Source organism: Engraulis encrasicolus, chromosome 9 (assembly GCF_034702125.1).
Source record: "Engraulis encrasicolus isolate BLACKSEA-1 chromosome 9, IST_EnEncr_1.0, whole genome shotgun sequence".
In the NCBI taxonomy this organism is placed as follows: Eukaryota; Metazoa; Chordata; class Actinopteri; order Clupeiformes; family Engraulidae; genus Engraulis; species Engraulis encrasicolus.
The window spans coordinates 55,195,637-55,215,470 of NC_085865.1; the positions used below are offsets into that span (position 1 = coordinate 55,195,637).

A 19,834-nucleotide genomic window follows, 5' to 3' on the forward strand; every position below is an offset into this window, starting at 1 on the left:
ATGTAGAGCGCACCCATCTCAAGTCTTCTGGAACTTCAGCAGCCATTCTACTCTCTGGGACAGCACACTGGACTGGGCACACTAAGGCTTGTAAGGCAGACAAGTTGGAGACTTAAATCTGAATAATATCAGAATAAAATCTTAGATTCTTCACTTGGAGACTTAATGGTGATCTAACTAGACAAGTGCTCCATAGCAAAAAAAGATGTGATCTCATGCAAAGCGTGCGTGTTGCTGTTTGGTTCATACAAACTTCAATACGCCTCACCTCACGCAAACTTACACAACACTGTCTTCATTCACAATAACTAAAAGGCATGGACTACAAGGCAACATTTTTTATCAGTACCTGTATATGAAACAAGGTATGTTTTGGCTTGTGTCTTCTTAAGGAGAGACGGATACAACGGAGAGGGGGCAGTGCTTAGTTGCCATTGGAGGGCATTAGTCCACTTTATTTTTGTAGCACTAAGGGGGCGTCGACAGGCTTATGGTGAGGTCAAATGGGCGTTGGGAGGCTCCAGGCGATATGGTGAGGTCCAGGGGGCGTTTATTCAAAACAGGTTGAGAACCACTACTGTAGAAAGTGCAGCCATGTCATACATTCTCAATGATGGATGGCTGAGTGATGGTTGGATAGTGTAGTGTGCAGCATTAGGCGACCTGTAATTGCCCAAGGCAACAGAGAGGTCACTTTTACATAATATGCACTACAGCCTTGGGTAAAAGAGAGAGGTCTGTCCTTCATTCCTCAACAGTCCGGTGCTTCAGAGGCTATGTTGAGGAATGAAGGACTCCCAGACAGTGTTGTTGGAGATATGCTTCTGTGGTATAAAACCTTGACTATGGTGTTAGCATTAGGTGCTTTATTAGCAGACCTCAGGGGTTGGCTTTGATGTTAACCCTCGTTATTATAGAGATGGGATTTACCGTATGGCTCTTTGACTGGCTCTTTTGAATGGGTTTTAATTACATACTGTATTTACTGAGTCAAGAAGACGGCATTTTTTAAAAGTGTGGCTCCCAGTTCTGATTCAGTTCCCATCGTTCACGTCTAGAAGCCGCTCAAAATAATTAATTCGTTCACGAATGTCACAACACTAGAAGATTTTTGTCATGTCAGTTTATGACTTCTGAAGAGCTCATGATCCTCCTGCACAAATTCAAAGGTGTATGTGTGTGACAACCGGGGGGAAATGGATCAGTTATCTCTGCCTCAGGGAGAGAGAGCGCCCAGAATTGGGTCCTCATTACGTTGAATGTATCGCAATGGTGAAAGCCGTGTGTGTGTGTGTGTGTGTGTGTGTGTGTGTGTGTGTGTGTGTGTGTGTGTGTGTGTGTGTGTGTGTGTGTGTGTGTGTGTGTGTGTGTGTGTGTAAATCCACAAGGATTTCTTGCTTCAGCCTGTTGCTAGGTAGAGGCCATGTCTGGTTAGACACTCAAATCATCAGGGAAATGTGGACCGCCTTCAGCTTCATGTTTGCCAAGAGCCAAAGTAGCAGCAGCAGTAAAAGTACAACGTTATTGACTAGAAAGCAGTAATTGTAGTTGCAGTAGCCCAGGATTCCACTTCAGGAGTGGTGTGTAGTTTAAGTGACTCAATATGTCCCGCTCTTTCAAATCTACTCTGTGTGGTTATGCTGCAGCCTGTGAAAAAGAGCAAAGCACATTCAGCACAGTACCCTTTACTCTGTTACAAATCAATGTTGATGCTTGAAGTACAGTGTAAGGAGAATAATGTACGATACGATACGATATGATGGTACTTCATTGTCAGTTTACACTGAAATTAATTTTTCATCCCTGAGCAAGACTCGTTAAAGACATACACATCACATCACAAAACTATTGCACAACTGACAAAAACAGAGCACACAGGCCTATATAGGCCTACAGACATACAGACATACTACATACATACATACCGTATACACACATACATTACCTATACAACCCACATAACTTGAAGATATTACCAACGTGGAGTGATAACACTATAGCTGCATACAGTCTTAAGACTGATTCAGCAGACGAATTGATTGATGTACGAATGCATATTTAAGTCTGTTGCGGCTAAAGAGGGGAACTCTTGGGGTATTCTTGGTGAATAACGTTTGTGATGTCAGTAGAGATGCATGTGGCCAGTCGGAGCAAACTTTTGCCTGTTGTGCCACAATGTCATGCTTTTCATTACTAGAATCATAACTTTACTGTTACCTTTTTACACAAGGGCCAGTGCTGGGGCCAGGAGTGCTATGAGGGTCATTGTGACCCTAGAGGTGGAGGCAGAAATGCTATTGTCTTATCACTGAATAAATAATTTTAAACCGTCTAAAAGAGACAGTTTTTGTCACGCCGCTTTGAAAGGAACGAGCCACTATGATCTGGATCCCATGACTCCCATCTCTACTGTCATCAGTGGACCCACGCAGGGAGGAGAGCCTGACTGTGAGGGCCAGTGTTGCAAGGAGGGGCATGGATAGAAAAACAGGACTCTGATGTCTTATTAAATAAAGTGTGTCATTTTATGAATTGGTAGTGGATCAATGATGACCAAGTCATAATCAGACCAATATACTGTGACCAAATTATTTTTTAAATTAAGATGAACTGCTGTAATGTTATTCATTGCCTTGTGGGAAGGGTGTCTTAATCACCAATCCATCATAAATAATCTGATATGGTTGTTGTTTTCTGAGATGGTGAAAAGAGAGTTTTGACATTTTGCACATTGGGCAAATCATCAGCCCTCTGTCCTCTGGCGTCCACATCCAAATGGTGCAGGTCACAGGATCAGCAGTGTCACAGGTAGGTTTTGGCAGAACATAGGTCACTGATATGGTCCATTACAGGATACCCCATCTCTCCATCTCTCTCTCTCTCTCTCTCTCTCTCTCTCTCTCTCTCTCTCTCTCTCTCTCTCTCTCTCTCTCTGGAGCCAAACTCAGAACAAAGCTGCCCTTCATCCAACATCCACAGGGCTCCCCGCGATCTGACTTTCTCACATCTTTCAGGTAAACTTTTTTTGTCTTTTAAGCAGTTCCTGTGATTTAGCAAGAGTGATTCCATTGTTAAATCTTGCATGTGAGGTAAATCGTTTGACCACTAAAACGTGCTTCCTTTGCGCAATGCAGCTTGTCTTGATTAAAAGCTGAACTACTGTGATTTTTACGCACTGGTGGTCCGTCCCCACATTAAATTTTACTTATCTTAGCTGTATCTCAGTCCCTGTGTTGGGAAAGCTACAGTGCAACTCCTGAGATGGAAACAAAAGGACCCGCCCCCTCCTATATGCGCGCATGCCGCCTGTCAAAATTATAAATACAACCACCATTCACCTTTTACTGTTCGCGACTGCCCAACTGGCAGTTGGAGCGTTCCAGCACTCGCTCGTCAACCCCGCCGTGCCTCGCTGTGCATTACCTTGTCAACGGATGTAAAAAAGAACTCTTTGCTCCCTTTGTTCCACAAAAACACATTTGAGGGGGATCGCTGACTAACTGGGCTCACAGCTACTTTGGCGCGCTAAAGGTTAGTGCAACAGGTGTTCCAAGGTTGCCTTGACAGCCATAGTCATACAGCGCATGAACCTTAGCATTTATACTTATACATCACTAACATCAGCGCCTGTAGTGGTACTCATAGCCTACATCGATGCTTATCAGAATGTCAAAGCATCTGTTTGTCTCTCTAACAGCGTTTGTGTTTTGTGAAACTGCAAAACAAAGCAAATGTGCGTGCGTAAAACACGTAACATGATATGAAGTGAACTGCGTCCAGTCGGTGTACATTGAAAGCGGTCAAATACTCGCCTGGGGGTCAGTGCATGTGCATACTGTATGATTGGCAAGCACAGACTGGAGAAGTTCACACACTTTAACCCTTTAATCTGCTCAGACGTGTACTCTAACCTTTCATCATACTGCCATGCTAATCAGGCATTCATTAAATAACCATATTATCACGTTTATATTGGTATCTGTTAACTTTCTACTGAAGGCATATCTATACTTAAGTTGAATGAACATAAAGGCACACAGTCTGTCAGCAATCCTTTCCAAAACCATGATGAAGTCATGTCAGAAATCAAGACTAAAATCTACAACTCATCAAAACATTATCATGCTGTATTCTTATCAACACCTGTTCAATAGCACTACAACAGTAGTTTGCAAGTTTAAGGGACACTGTGTGAGATTTTTAGTTGTTTATTTGCAGAATTCATGCTGCCCATTCACTAATGTTACCTTTTTCATGAATACTTACCACCAGCATAAAATTCTAAGTATTCATTATGACAGGAAAAATTGCATTTTTCATACATGAAAAGGGGGATCTTCTCCATGGTCCGCCATTTTGAATTTCCAAAAATAGCCATTTTTAGCTGCAAAAATGACTGTACTTTGGCCATACTCGAAAATAATAGATTATTATTTAGTAAACTTTCATGGAAAGATCAAATTTGGCAATAGGCAGCCCCGTTTCAATGAGCAGCATAGTTGCAGTACCTTTTTTGACCATTTCCTGCACAGTGTCCCTTTAAAGATTACCCAGAGAACAATCAGCCGTCACTCAACTCACCGCCTACACTGTAGGCCCTACAGTATAATCACAGCACAGCACACACAACCGCCTGTCCATATAGAGGCACACATCAAGCCATCTGTCCTTACACTAGTTGGCAGTGACACCTCCGTCAACACCCATCAGTTCAGCCTACGGTATGCCCTGAGTGTAACTGTCCAGCCTCACTGCCTACTAGTGCTTGCATCTGAGGACAGAGCTTGTGTGAGGCAGAGTGTGTGTCTGTCCTGTAGCTTCTAGGTATCGTGTATGTGTGTGTGTGTGTGTGCATGTGTGCGTGCGTGTGTTGAGGTGGTATGTGCGTGTGTGTGTGTTGAGGGGATGTTCCTCGCGCCTGTGTGTGTTTGTGGGTGCATGCGCACGCACACGTGTGCGTGCGTGCGTGCGTGCGCGCGCACGCGCGCGCGTGTGTGTGTGTGTGTGTGTGTGAGAGAGAGGTCTGTGTGTATCTACATAATAACTGGGGTGAAGGTGGCATTACCAAGATATGATCTCTAGTTCTACATAATGTATCTGTAATATTGTGTGTGTGCATCTCTCTCTCTCTCTCTCTCTCTCTCTCTCTCTCTCTCTCTCTCTCTCTCTCTCTCTCTCTCTCTCTCTCTCTCTCTCTCTCTCTCTCTCTCTCTCTCCCCTCCCCTATAGTGTAAGGCATTATGGGGGTGAAGGCTGCGCTGCCGAGGATCGAGCTCTACTTCTACAACTTCGTGCTGTATGTGGCCATGATATGGGCAGCCAGCTGGATATACGACGTCTCCAGCTGTAAGCACACACACACTCACACACACACAAACACACACACACACACACACACACACACACACACACACACACACACACACACACACACACACACACACACACACACACACACACACACACACACACACACACACACATATACATAAATACAATCACACCCCTCCCCCTATCTGCACCTCTCTCCCCTGCCCTTGCTTTTTCTTTCCATCCTCCCTTCCAAGCCAATCTCTACATATCTCTACACACACACACACACACACACACACACACACACACACACACACACACACACACACACACACACACACACACACACACACACACACACACACGCGCACACACGCATGCACACATACACACACTCTCTCTCTCTCTCTCCCTCCCCTCTAATGGCTGACTAGCTGGAGGGTGAGACCTCTGAGTGTGTGTGTGTGTGTGTGTGTGTGTGTGTGTGTGTGTGTGTGTGTGTGTGTGTGTGTGTGTGTGTGTGTGTGTGTGTGTGTGTGTGTGTGTGTGAGTGTGTGTGACTAGCTGCAGGGTAATACTGTTGAATATCAGGTTGCACAAAGACAGAAGAGAGAGTAGGCCGCATACAGCAGTGCTCCCAGAGCAGGTTTTACTAATAGGCAGTCTAGGCAACTGCGAAGGGACCTATCAAAACTGCCCACTCTAGGGGGCCCCAATAGTCAGCCCCGCCATGGTAAATGGCTGCAAAAATAAGAGGGCCATGTGTCTATATTTTGCCTAGGGCCCCCAAATGGGTAAAACCGTCACTGAGTGCTCCCCTGCACAGCGTCTCTGTCAGTCAGAGCAGGTTCAGAAAGTAAACATCCTGCCCCAAGTCAGGCTCCTGTGCTGACATTACAGGTACAGCAGAGGAATTGTAGTAAAATACAATACAATGCAATATTATGATATACTACTATACTTAACTATACTATACTATACTATACAACACAGCACAGCACAGCACAACACAGCACAACACAACAACATCCTGCCACAAGTCGCCTGTGTTGAGATCCTGGGTACAGCAGAGGAAATGCAGTATAATACAATACAAACAAAACAATACTTTCGCTTTCTCAATCTGGTTTGTCAACCTCGCTCTGCTATGAGAGGAAGTCTCCTCTCTCTTTCATCTTTCTCTCTTCTTCTCTTTTTCTATTTGTCTCTGTCTGTGTTTCACCGATGGAATGTGCCTCTTTCCTCTCCTGCTTAGCTGCAATAGATTGGCTCTCTCTATGTCATGTTTCCATGAAAATAGAGTGTGTTTCTTTCCTCGTTAGCTGAAATAGAGTGGCCTCCATTTCCATCTCACCTTCGCTGTCAGAGGAAGTTATTGTTCTCTTTCTTTTTAGCTGAAATAGAACATCTCTCGTTCCTCTTTTGTTTTTGCTGAAATAGAGTGGCCTCTGCATTTCCATCCAATTATAAATCTCATGGCAGTTTATTTTAGTTCCACAGAAGACTTTGGTTGTGTGTGTGTGTGTGTGTTTGTGTGCGTGCGTTTTATTGTCTAAGTAGAGGGACAGAAGAAGTGTGTGTGTGTGTGTGTGTGTGTGTGTGTGTGTGTGTGTGTGTGTGTGTGTGTGTGTGTGTGTGTGTGTGTGTGTGTGTGTGTGTGTGCTGTATGGGATCAGGGAGGGAGGGAGAGACGAGGGGATTGTGTGTGTGTGTGTGTGTGTGTGTGTGTGTGTGTGTGTGTGTGTGTGTGTGTGTGTGTGTGTGTGTGTGTGTGTGTGTGTGTGTGTGTGTGTGTGTGTGTGTGTGTGTGTGTGTGTGTGTGAGCACGTTCCTTTGGTCCTGAGCTATGCAGGCCATGCAGCTAGTGTCGGGTGTCTTATATTAATATCTCAGAGGAGAGAGAAGAATAGGAGCACCCAGCCACCTTTATGATGACCTATCAGTTCAGGCAACAATCTCGTACATTTACATTACACTTAGCTGATGCTTTTATCCAAAGCAACTTATGTTACAGGGTATTGGTTACAGTCCCTAGAGCAATGTGGGATAGGTGTCCTACTCAAGGGCACTTCAGCCATGGATGGAGGTGTATGGAGGGGTAATGGTGGGATGTGAACTTGCAACCCTCTGATATTAAGACCACCTCCCTAACCATTGGGCCATGGCTGCCTCTTAATGTCTTTGTTGACGGTAATGTGAAGAACTTTAGTAGAATGACACTTGGGGCTTTTAATGTCTTTGTTTGAATTAGGACAATATGATAGCAAACATAGGGGAGAGATATGGGGTAGGGTTGGGAAATGACCCTAGGCGGACTCGAACCCTGATCCCCACAGGGATGCACATCCATAATGGACCACAGCACCCCCGTAGAGTGATTATTTAGTAGTGTGTCAAAACACATACGTACGTAGTTGGGATAAGAGTTAGAGATTTTTTTGTACATTTAAGTGCATCTAAGTTTCATTTTGTCATTTTCCAGCTAATGCCAACCGCAAAAGCTTCAAGCCCAGTGTGAGGCCAGGATGGTACTACATCGGCAGAAAAATGGTGAGAACCAACTAAGCCAATCTCTCAAACTCTCATCATGAACCATGATCTGTTATAATTCATATCCCAGTCTAATGGACGATCGTCAGTTTTTATGCTCATCCACTGATCTACAGTAACTAGAGTCTAACTCAACAAAACGCTCTCTCATCAACTGTGAAAATATTCATAAATGTATTGAATAATAATAAGAGTAGTCTTGGATGAGATATTTTGAATCTCATTGCATATACAGGACACAGTATGTAATGTTTACATTGTGCTTATAAATACTGACAATAAAAGACTTCTAAGAATTCTATTCTATTCTAATCTTCTCAGGACACGGCGGATGTGGAGTGGGTGATGTGGTTTTCTACATTCTGTGAGCACATCCTGTTCGCTCTCTCTGGTCATGTGATCTTTGCCAAGATCTGCTCTCTGCTGGCCCCACAGGTGAGTCCTCTCACTCTCCCTGCGAGCTCCAAACACTTTTTCCAACATCTTTTCAGCTCTTCGACATCTTGTAGCTCAGGCACTTCTGAATTCGCTATGGGATATACTGTAAAATGCACAAGTAGCTTCAGAGGTGTGGACCCTGTCTCCCATTGCTCTCAATGAGACGCACGCAATTCAGCTTCCAACCATCAACTACTTCCTTATCTCACAGTAGTCACTGCTTCCCAGTGTGTGTTCTTGCTCAAAGGAAATTTAATTAACCAAGGGGTTGAGAAGGACAGGAATTTGCCTAATGTGTAGAGTGGTGGCATTACTTAAGATATCTAGTTGCTCTCCCCTGAGCAGCTGATCAGCAACTGGCCTAAATGACGTCTTGATGATGTCTTGCCTTCTGCTTACTCCTGTGCTGGGGATTTCAGGAATGTAGTACATTTTAGGAATGAACCTGCTTGCCTGATATGTCATGCAAAGTGAAATTGGCTGGTTTGAATGGCTAGAGCTGATGTGGCACTTTTGAGGGTGTGGGAGCAGTGGCGGTCTGAGTTCCGCCATGGGGGACACCCCCTCTGATGCCCCACCCATTTCACAGTGGACCTGCCCCAGCAAAAAATGGCAAAAAAACGCTTTTAATAACTGACAAAAATACTAATAGTAATGTTATTATAACAACAAGGTGTAGTGTAGAACAACACTTTTTAAAGATTTTTAATATGTTTCTAACTATTTTAACATGTTAATAGCGATTTTTGCTATGTCATTTGGGGGCGTGGATTTGGGTCAGGGCGAGGTTTCGTGGTGGTGCCGCCACCTTTTGGGGACCGCCCCTGGCAATTGCCCGCTCGGCCCACCTCTAGCACCGTCCCTGTCTGGGAGCAAATAAACAGACTGCCACACCCACACCCACATCTTCACCTATTGCTAATTGCTCTTGAGCAAGGCATCTAATCCGTCTTTTCTCCAGGGAGACCGTCCCTGTTTCTCAAATCACTGTGAGGCATTTATTTAACCCCATATTTCTTCAGACAGATTATGACTACTTCAAAGTCAAAGGCCATATCAGGAGGGTACATGTTGTATTTCGATTTCTGTTGCTGTGGGGTTTGTGAATTATAACTGTGTGATGACTGCTCACAGCTTTTATGATAATAATGAGGCTGATCAAGATACAAGATGCAGCCTACAGTCTTTCAATAGATTTGGGAGAGACACGTAGGATATAAAGTGATTGCTCCATAGCAACTTCATAATGGCAGTGTCCCAGCTCTGTCTAAACAGCCTCACAACACCCAATGCTGTCAGTCCCAGGACTGTTAAAGCCGCCTTTACACTTTCATGTCTCCAAATTCACAATGTAGTGGATAATATACTATAATTTGCCTCTGATAGGTCTGTTGTAACAGCCTTGCAAGTTACAATGAGAGTGCCCAGGTCTTTCCTAGCAGCCTCACAATGCCCAATGCCTCTCCTCTCCCATGCAGGTCTGTCTAAAGATAGTGTCCTCTATGCCACACCTGTCATGTTCCATCAGAGCCATCCCACTGTATTGGCTGGCCCGTATCCATGGCAGCTGAGAATCTAAACGCACTGTATCTTTATCTGTAGTGTGTATTTGTGTGTGTATTTATGTGTCTGTATTTGCGTATCTGTTTAGGAAGTCGGCTACGTGCCATGCTATCCAGAGATCTGATTCATCAGCTACTCATCTCTACTGTTGTACTGGTAGCCATTGCTGCATGGAGCACTGTGTCACTCTATTGCATGATGGGTTTGACCCTGTAAGGAATAGTTATTGGTTATGTTATGTTGGAAAAGGTTCTATAAGCAAAGATACAGCATCTTAACCCCTTAGCGCAGAGCTTATGTTTTAACCTTACTGTCACCGAAATTGTAATGGCTATGTCTTAATCTGTTACTTAACCTCTTAAGACGCGGCTTTATACATTTGTTGTTACCAGTATGGTAATGACCAAGTCGTGGTGCATTACTAAAGGGCCTGTGTTGTGTCATAGTATTGTAGTGCTATGGTAGTTACATTTCAGTGACCATTACAGTGTGCCACTGGAGGTACGGAGCGCATTAAGGGGCTACGACTCTCGTTAATCATTCGTTAATCAATAATGTCATTGCAATATGTTGAATATTTTCAGCAAAGAGTGAAAAGGCCCACTGGCGACCCCGTCTGCACTAAGAGGCTACTCTTAAGAGTATTTCATGTACCATGATCTTTGCAATAAAAAATAACTCACATGATAGAACATGACGCTATTAAGAATATGTCTCCTTACAGTCTTCTTAGCTCATCTTCAAGTGATAAGCCGGTGATTCCCAACCAGGGGTACGTCGTGTATCACTCAGGGTATGCGAGAAGACCGCAGGGGATATGTTAATGAAATAGCAAATGTATGGAGTGTAGTCCCATTGGGATAGAGGAAGACATATAGAGCACGTGGTGAGGGGGTACCCATGGTATTACAAAAAGCCATTGGCTGTACGCAAGGCAAAAAAGGTTGAACATAAACCTTGAACATAAACCACATAAAGAGGAAAAGGCAGTCGTGGTGGCCCTGGGGTATGAGGCCCTCCACTGGCCACAGGCTGAAATGCACAATCACGTGTTGAAAGGCAACACATCCATCTCACTGGCCTTGTGTGTGTGTGAATGTGCGTGTGTGCGTATGCGTGTGCGTGTGCGTGACTGTGTGTGTTTGCTTGTTATCTCTGCTCTACGGTAGTGCTTCATGGAGTGTGTGTGTGTGTGTGTGTGTGTGTGTGTGTGTGTGTGTGTGTGTGTGTGTGTGTGTGTGTGTGTGTGTGTGTGTGTGTGTGTGTGTGCATACGTGTGTTTGTTCTCTGCTCTACAGTACCGTTCCCTGGTCTTCATGGTGTATGGTATGCTGGCTGTGTTCTGCAGTATGGGCTGGGCCTATGTCACCCTCATCCTGTCCCACTGCGTGCTGATCTACAGCATCTCATTGGTCAAGCTGCGATGGCTCTGCTTCACCGCCGGCCTCACCACCCTCGCCACCTTCAAGATGGAACCCTTCCTCTCATGGCAGGTAGGGTTGATACACACACACACACACACACACACACACACACACACACACACACACACACACACGCACGCACACACACACACACAGGACTCTACCTACCCACTCGGGTTAACATTAACACACAGGCATGGGTGCATGCTCACACGTGCGCAGTGTGCACGCATGCACACACCCACACGCACACACACACATGCGCATACACTTGTGTGTGTGTGTGTGTCCGTGTGTCTGTGTGTCTGTGTGTCTGTGTGTGTGTGTGTGTGTGTGTGTGTGTGTGTGTGTGTGTGTGTGTGTGTGTGTTAGTCTCAATGCACCAAAAATAAACAATAAATAACAAACAGAGACATCAGATGGCACCAGAGTTTATCCATGAAATGGATGATCTCATTAATGTAGCCTTAATGTGTTTACCCATGTCCACGAACCATGGCAATTCCACATTATAGATTTAACATTCGTGTCAACACAACTGACTGTGTCAACTGGCGCTCAGTCTTTTTGTCATACAACTGGTTGAGCAAGACTTAAACAACAAGGGAACACCCACACTAACCAAATATGTAGCTTTGGCCCTGCTTAACAGGATCTGATGCATGTCATCATCACTTACGTGCTCAACAGCACAAGATAAATGACACGGTAGTTCAGTGGAACCGACATAAATTCTTATCTACGTAGTCTATCACTTGTTAGAGTGTAAGGTAGTTAGTTGCCCCTGACTAACTCGTAACAGTTATGTGTTCATTAACGTGGCAGTATGAGTGTATGATATAAATGTATGCATGTCTGTAGGGAGAGAACACAGTATTAACCTCTGGTCCGAGCGTTCACGCGACAACCCTCGAGTTCGCAGGGCCACCACCCTCTTCAGGCCCTCTGTAGGCGACCAATTCAAGCCTAGCGCTTCTTCTCATGCACTTCTCTTCAGCGTTCAGGGTTCGTGGGGAAAACCCCACGTATAGTTCTTTAAATCCAAAAGTCTTCATGTCTTTCGCAAGCTGTATGAGACAGTCTCTAAATATCCAGTCAGTCCTTAACAAACCAATTTGTTTTCTCCAATTGCTTGCTCACGGCCTAGCAGGCCCGACTAGCATGCGAGAGCCACCTCTCCTGAGGTCTTGCTCCGGAAACTCCCCTGTGACCCCCTACCTTTTATAGGTAACCAGTTGCGTCTCCCCCGTGTGATGTGGATATGATAGAAGGCTGTACTGTTCTGTGCGCCTACTGACTCCAGTTTACATCGTAACAAGAGGATTTCCAACCTCAAATCATCAGTGATTGTATGGTGCACAGTCACACATTTTTTTATAACTCTGCGGCTTCACCATCATGTAACGCTCCCTCATGTAACTCTCATAACACAGGGCCTTTATTAATGCACTATGACCCAGTCATTGTCATTCTTGTAACAGCAAGTTCATAACTCTGTTATAACGGGTTAAAACCATGTGTAACACCCCTTCTATGTTTCTTCAGGCAGGCTTTTGTTACCACTCCCTTTCTCCTCATGTGTTCTTCTATGGCAGCCGTAGCTTCACCATCATGTAACGGTGGCTGTGGGTTCACCAACCTGTTACACTCCACGATGTGACACACATACCATGATGCAACACCTCTATCTTCTCTCCTGATTCTTCCAGGCTGGGTTTGTAGCCGGTAATTTCGAGCTGCGCGATGTCTTCTTCTATGGTGGCTGTGGTTTCACCATTATGCGCTGCATGAGTTTCGCTCTGGAGAACTGCGAGCGTCGCGAGGGCAACTTCAGCTTCCTAGAGCTGCTCAAGTACAACTTCTACCTCCCCTTCTTCTACTTCGGACCTGTCATGACCTTCGACAAGTTCTTCCTGCAGGTACGTACAGTGTGTGTGTGTGTGTGTGTGTGTGTGTGTGTGTGTGTGTGTGTGTGTGTGTGTGTGTGTGTGTGTGTGTGTGTGTGTGTGTGTGTGTGTGTGTGTGTGCGCGTGCGTGCAAACATGCGAGCAAGCGTGTGTGTGTGTGTGTGAGAAACAAGCCGTCATCTTTTGCATTAAATGCTAAAATATGGGGTTACCACACCACACGTGAGGGACATTAACATGCATGACACAAACGGAACTTCCTCTTGCTTATTGAGTACAACAATCCTCCTATGTTCTGTGCAGTGCATAAATTATAAATGTGTGTGTGTGTGTGTGTGTGTGTGTGTGTGTGTGTGTGTGTGTGTGTGTGTGTGTGTGTGTGTGTGTGTGTGTGTGTGTGTGTGTGTGTGTGTGTGTGTGTGTGTGTGTGTGTGTGTGTGTGTGCATGTGTATCCTACCCTCTAGGCCAATAACCCGCGGCTGGTGCGTCGGGAGGGGGAGATGTGGAGCATCTGCCTCACGGCCCTGCTGCACCTGGCGGCCATCTTGATAGTGGACGTCCTCTTCCACTTCCTGTACATCCTCACCATCCCCGACGACCCCAAACTGCTCAAACACCTCTCAGACTGGGCGCTCAGTATGTATTCATCTTGTCCTAGTGTGTGTGTGTGTGGGTGCGTGCGTGCATGTGTGCGTGTGTATGCGTGTGGTCCACATCCTCACTGTCCTCTCCGACTCAAAACTTCACACACACCTCTCCAATTAGGCTCTCAGTCTGTCTTCATCTTTTCCTGTTCATGTTATTTTAATGCCAATAGAGGACTGGTGACTGGTGACCTCTCAGATGCAGTGTGTTCATTCATCTCTTGCTGTTGATAGAAGGAGTCTCTGTGACCATCTTTACTCTGCCCACTAGAGGCCACCCTTGCTCTCGCTTAACACCAGACCCCTGGCTCTAAATCTCATTCTGTCTTTGGTAGTTCTGACTTGTTCTGAATTATTTGGCAACATCACAGAATAATGGCGAGAGCAAGGGATTGTCTTATATTCAGGGTTGTCTTATATCTGGGCCAATATGGTATTTATTATCATTTAGGAATTTGAGTGCCATATTCCTTGCATTTTAGCCGAGACTCCTCCTATCCTTCTCCTCCCAATTCACCTTTGGCTAAGGCCCGCCCTTAAGTGCTTTTTGACCAATCACAGCACAGCAAAAGGACGACCTCTGGCCTATTATCTGAGACTAACGTAGCCTATCTTTTTTTCCCTGCCAGTTGGTCTGGCGTATATAAACCTGGTGTATGACTGGGTGAAGGCCTCGGTGATGTTCGGGGTGATCAACACGGTATCCAGAGTGGACCATCTAGACCCCCCTCAGCCGCCCAAGTGCATCACCAAGCTCTACGTCTTCTCGGAGACGTGAGTTCCACATTCTAGAATTAGAACACTGAATATACAGAACATACGCTTAATAAATGCTGCTAACCTTAGCAACAGCATTAGTGTCAATCAGATTATATACTGTAGATGTAATGCAATGTAATATACTGCTAATAACACTTCACATTCTAGAATTTGAACAGTGAACATACGTCTATAGTATATTATATTCTAGAATCTATACTACCGGTATGTACAGTATGCCAAATCATTGACACTCACTTTAGCGTCATTGCCACTGTCAGTCATAGGCTGTACATTCTACACTCCTTGCTGTCAATCAGATTGTGCTTTCTAAAACACTCTTGTATTTTGTGATTTTTTTTTACAGACATTTCGACAGGGGGATCAACGATTGGCTTTGCAAGTATGATATTTGTACTATTTTCTCATAACTATTACTATTGTTTTCATTGACCACGCAGTTGACTGAGTGACTAGCTAATTGTGGGTGCCTTGTATAAAGTTCAAGGGTGGTACGCATGAAACTGTTGTTGATTGACTAATTTGTTATTTAGATGGTATGTTGTTTATTTACCTTTACTGGTGTTCCTCAGATGTATAACTACCTGGCTGATGATGTGCAGGGGTTGGACAATGAAACTGAAACACCTGTCATTTTAATGTGGGAAGTTTCATGGCTAAAGTGGTCCAGCCTAGTGGTTTACAGTAGGTGATCTTCATTAATTGCACATTGCACCAGTAAGAGAAGAGGGTAAGAGGGTAACAGGATAAGAGCACAGTTTTGCTGCAATGCACACAGCATGGGTGACATATCAAAGTTCAAAAGGGGACAAATTGTGGGTGCACGTCTTGCTGGCGCATCTGTGACCAAGACAGCAAGTCTTTGTGATGTATCAAGAGCCACGGTATCCATGTCAGACAGCATACCACCAAGAACGACAAACCACATCTAACAGGATCGACTTTGGACGCAAGAGGGAGCTGTCTGAAAGGGATCTTCGGGTGCTAACTTGGACTGTATAAAAAAAAACATAAAACAGCTGCTCAAATCACGGCATAATTAATGCACTGTCTGTCGGGAGCTCCACAGGGTCATTTTACATGACTGAGCTGCTATAGCCAAACCTGTCAAAAACATGGTGTTTCACTGTCATTGTCTAACCCGTGATTCTACGTACCGTACATTCAAACATGTTTATAACCACCTGTGCGATGTGTGTGTGTATCTGTTTGTGTCCTCAGGTATGTGTATAACCACCTGGGCGGTAAGCACGACAGCGCCCTGGAGGAGTTGGTGGCAACTCTGTGTACGTACGGTGTCACGCTGCTGTGGCTTGGTCCCGGCTGGGTGGTGCTGCTCTGGGCCTTCCTCAACTGCTTTGGACTCAACTTCGAACTGTGGACAACCACTTTCTTTGCCATGGAGCCATTCGCCTCCATAGAGGTACTACAGTGTGTTTGTGTGTATGTGTGCCTGTGCGTGTGTTTGTGCGTAATGACGGTCAGGAGCACTTCATTTTGCAGATTGTCTGATGAACAAACACAGCCTCAACAATTTTCAATTTTCAAACACAACCTCAACAATTTTCATAGCCTAATGCAGGACACCGTTTCTCGAGAGCATTGTTGCTAACCAGTTAGCAACTTACTATGTTTTAAGTTCCCAACTTAGTCAGCAACGATACTGTGTAGTTTTTGCCTGCTTGACTTGTCTTCTTTGGATTTTGGTATTTTACATTTCCTTTTTAATCCATTGTTTTGTCTTCCTATGTTTTTTTCTTTTGTTTTCTGTGTGTGTGTGTGTGTGTGTGTGTGTGTGTGTGTGTGTGTGTGTGTGTGTGTGTGTGTGTGTGTGTGTGTGTGTGTGTGTGTGTGTGTGTGTGTGTGTGTGTGCAGATGTCCTTGTCTGCTGCCATGTCCAGGAGGATCCGTGCCCTCTTCAACACCTTCAACTACTGGGCCATCGTGCTCTACAACATCCTGGCACTCAGAAGCCTGGACTTCACCAAGACGGTGGCCAAGAGGCTCTTCCTCAAAGGTAACGTAGGCTCTCCATAGAGTACACACAATAGTATTCTATCCTCAAAGGTAACATAGGCTCTATATGAACAGTACAATAGGCTATCATCAAAGGTAATGTAGGCTCTCCATACAATAAAGAAGACTCTTTATCAAATATATAGTATAGTGTTTCTTTTTTCATATTTTAAGTATTTATTATGACTGTGAAAATTGCATTTGTCATACATGAAAAGGTGGATTTTCTCCATGTATGCCATTTTGAAATTCCAGAAATATACATTTTTAACTGCCGATCTTACTGTACAAGTAAATATTAGTTTATTAATTAGTAAATAAATAAGGTCATAAAAAGATTACATTTATCAGTAGGCAGCACAGTTTCAATGAGCAGCATAGTGTACTTGCAATACCTACTCTGGCCACAGTCCTTCACAGTTCCCCTCTAATGAGTCCTCTCTCTCCTCCAGGTTTCCCTGTGACGACAATCATGGTAATGTTCGTGACCTACTGTCTGGTCCAGCTGATTAAGGAGAGTGAGAGGAAGCAGGCTTTGATTGACGACCCCGACCCCATCCCCCCTCCCCCTCCCCCCGCCCCGCCAGCCGAAGAAGACCCTGCCCTGGAAGCTGATGCTCCAGAAGCTGAGCCCACACTCCCCGTAGACCCCAGCAAGGAGAAAGCAGAGTAGGGAGGAGAACAGGGCAGCCATGGTCTGAAGTCTTGATTTACCTGGTGCTGATTGGTCAAGAGTTGCTCTACATGTGTAGAGGTGCGAAAAGTCAAAGTTGTCTAGGAGAAAGAATTATGAGGTTTTATGAGAGAGTCGTTAATGTAACTAAGGTATTTTATGATGGAGACGTAGATACAATTAAGACATTTTATGAGAGGGACGTTGATAATGACTTAGAAATATTGATGACAAGGAAATGTAATTATGATGTTTAATGATAGACATTGATAACGATTGACTGACGTTTAGAAATATTGACGCCTCATGATACATTGGTCACTCGCAACTTTTAGAGACTCTTTTTCAGAATGTGACACGATCACTGTGAAAGAGACATTGCATGAAAGGGTTTTAAAAAGTTATATTTTATGAAAGATGCTTCTGTAGTTTTACTGTTTTAGAGTAATTTATTTGAGACACACCACATTAGCAATGCTGTTTACAAGACCTGCCAGCCATAGACTGAGATTTTATAAAAGTTTTTAAAAGTGAGAATTACTCTTGCTCACTCTCATGTCATCTGTAAATAGCCTCAATGCTGACCTAAACTCTGTCATCATGGGCAACATGTCATCTGGTTTTAAACCAAGGAATGTATTGTTGACGAGGTCATGTGTTCATATCTAGTTTTGAGCCATAGCAAGGACTTTGTTGTGCCACATATTGTCATCAAGGGCATCAAATCATCTGGTTTTAAGCCAAAACTAGGAGTGTATTGTTGACTATAGGTCACATGTTCTCTGTCTACTGGGCTATGTGTAGGTAAATAAACCACAAACTGGTTTTACAGTCCATTTGTGTCATTCGCCTCTCTGTTTATTTCTACTTCTGTTTTTTTGCGTCACTGCTGTTAATTATGCCTGTAAAAAATTGCATGCATCGAGTTTCAAAAAAGCAGCAAGAGAGAGACAGGGGGGCATTGGGGTTAGAATCAAGCTTGGGTTCCCGGGGTAACAGTACAGTGCCGTAGCCATTTCAGCCACAGCGACCTTTTCTGTTTATTTCTGCTACATCTGTTATTTTCGCTTCCATGCTGCTTAAAATGTTCTCCACGTATTTCTGACTTGGCGCAGTTAGCTTTCTTCAACTAACAGTGCCTTCTAATTGTTTTTGCACCAACATTCTTTGTGTTTTTTGGTGGCCTGACTATTCTGACAGCAAATGCATGCTTAGTCTGTCCAAGCTGATATGGCAGTGGATTTCTCAAAGGTGTACTGTGTGTCTATCTCTCATAGGTACTGTATGTGTATGTGTAAAACTAACCACATCAATTATTTTGAGGACATACGTACATGTTAATTGCACCTAAACCCCACTCGCTCATTCACATCGCGTGCATACCCTTACGGAAATCTACTGTGGTTTTAATGTACAGTAGTAACCAGGGTTCTACCATAGTATGTCATGGTTACTCTAAGTACAAGTAGTATTACTATGGCTGAAAACCGTAGTTCCTGATTGTGGTTTAACCATCGTTTTACCATGGAACATGGTTATTCATGGTTTTCATGTTCTTTTGAGCATGGTTTGTGATGATGGTTCACGGCCCATAGCCTCTGGAGGTCACTTTGGTGTGGTAATGTGGATCCTAAGCCCATCGCTAGGCAGAGGAGTATATCTGGCCACTTACATAAGCGCCAAGGCCCTCTGGCACTCACTCACACACACACACACACACACACACACACACACACACACACACACACACACACACACACACACACACACACACACACACACACACACACACACACACACACACACACACACACACAGGCACCCCTCAGCCCTTTGGCTCACACCATCACCCCCTTCACACACACTGATGTACCGCTAGGCCCTCCTATCCTCAGATCCCCCCCTCCACACACACAAACACACATGTACCAATGAGTCACCCAGGGAAAGATTTGACGACAGTGTCTTTGAGTGCCATGAAAAGCGCTATTTAAAACTCAAGTATTATTATTATTGTTATTATTATTATTATTATTGTTGTTGTTGTTGTTGTTGTTGTTGTTGTTGTTGTTGTTATTACCACATGTCTGAATTTGACATGTAGGCCTATAAGACAGCATAGTATATTAAAATAATACCCAAGATCCCTTTGTGACTACCGCAATTCAGGTCAACAGGGGCTTTGATACTTCGTAATCTATGAAAAGGATATAACTCTCATACAAGTGTTAAAAATATACAGTAGGTTGCCATTATAATGTAATATCATCATATCATATATCGTATCGTATCATATCATATCATATCATATATCATATCATTTAATACCATGTAAATACAATCACATTCACAGTTTTTGAAGATCCCTTTGACACCCTCAAAATAACAAGTAATTGAGGAATAAAGGAATTGAGGCCACATCACTGTGCATACTATTAATACCTTTTTTCCGGTATTTTCCCGATATACTACTGTACCTTTACAGTCTGACAGCCCATACAAAAACAGATTCTGAAACATAAAGT

At 44.1% G+C, this 19,834-nt stretch overlaps 1 protein-coding gene across 1 annotated transcript; it reads left to right on the forward strand.

Moving 5' to 3' along the window:
- The first annotated feature begins 3,333 nt into the window (after positions 1-3,333).
- On the forward strand, positions 3,334-18,143 carry hhatlb (hedgehog acyltransferase like, b). The gene is made up of 12 exons (XM_063206264.1): positions 3,334-3,531; positions 5,230-5,346; positions 7,796-7,863; positions 8,185-8,298; positions 11,163-11,357; positions 12,998-13,207; positions 13,661-13,832; positions 14,470-14,614; positions 14,967-15,002; positions 15,842-16,043; positions 16,496-16,637; positions 17,089-18,143. The coding sequence occupies exons 2-12, from the start codon at positions 5,241-5,243 to the stop codon at positions 17,307-17,309; spliced, it is 1,611 nt and encodes a 536-aa protein (XP_063062334.1). The 5' UTR covers positions 3,334-3,531; positions 5,230-5,240; the 3' UTR covers positions 17,310-18,143.
- Positions 18,144-19,834: the final 1,691 nt, after the last annotated feature.

What these genes read in the sequence shown, in the direction of transcription:
- hhatlb (XM_063206264.1), top strand. Translation starts at nt 5,241, where the DNA reads ATGGGGGTGAAGGCTGCGCTGCCGAGGATCGAGCTCTACTTCTACAAC. An exon ending in GCTCTCTGCTGGCCCCACAG is followed by an intron (nt 8,299 to 11,162) that starts GTGAGTCCTCTC and finishes TCTGCTCTACAG; the next exon opens with TACCGTTCCCTGGTCTTCAT. An exon ending in AGCCATTCGCCTCCATAGAG is followed by an intron (nt 16,044 to 16,495) that starts GTACTACAGTGT and finishes GTGTGTGTGCAG; the next exon opens with ATGTCCTTGTCTGCTGCCAT.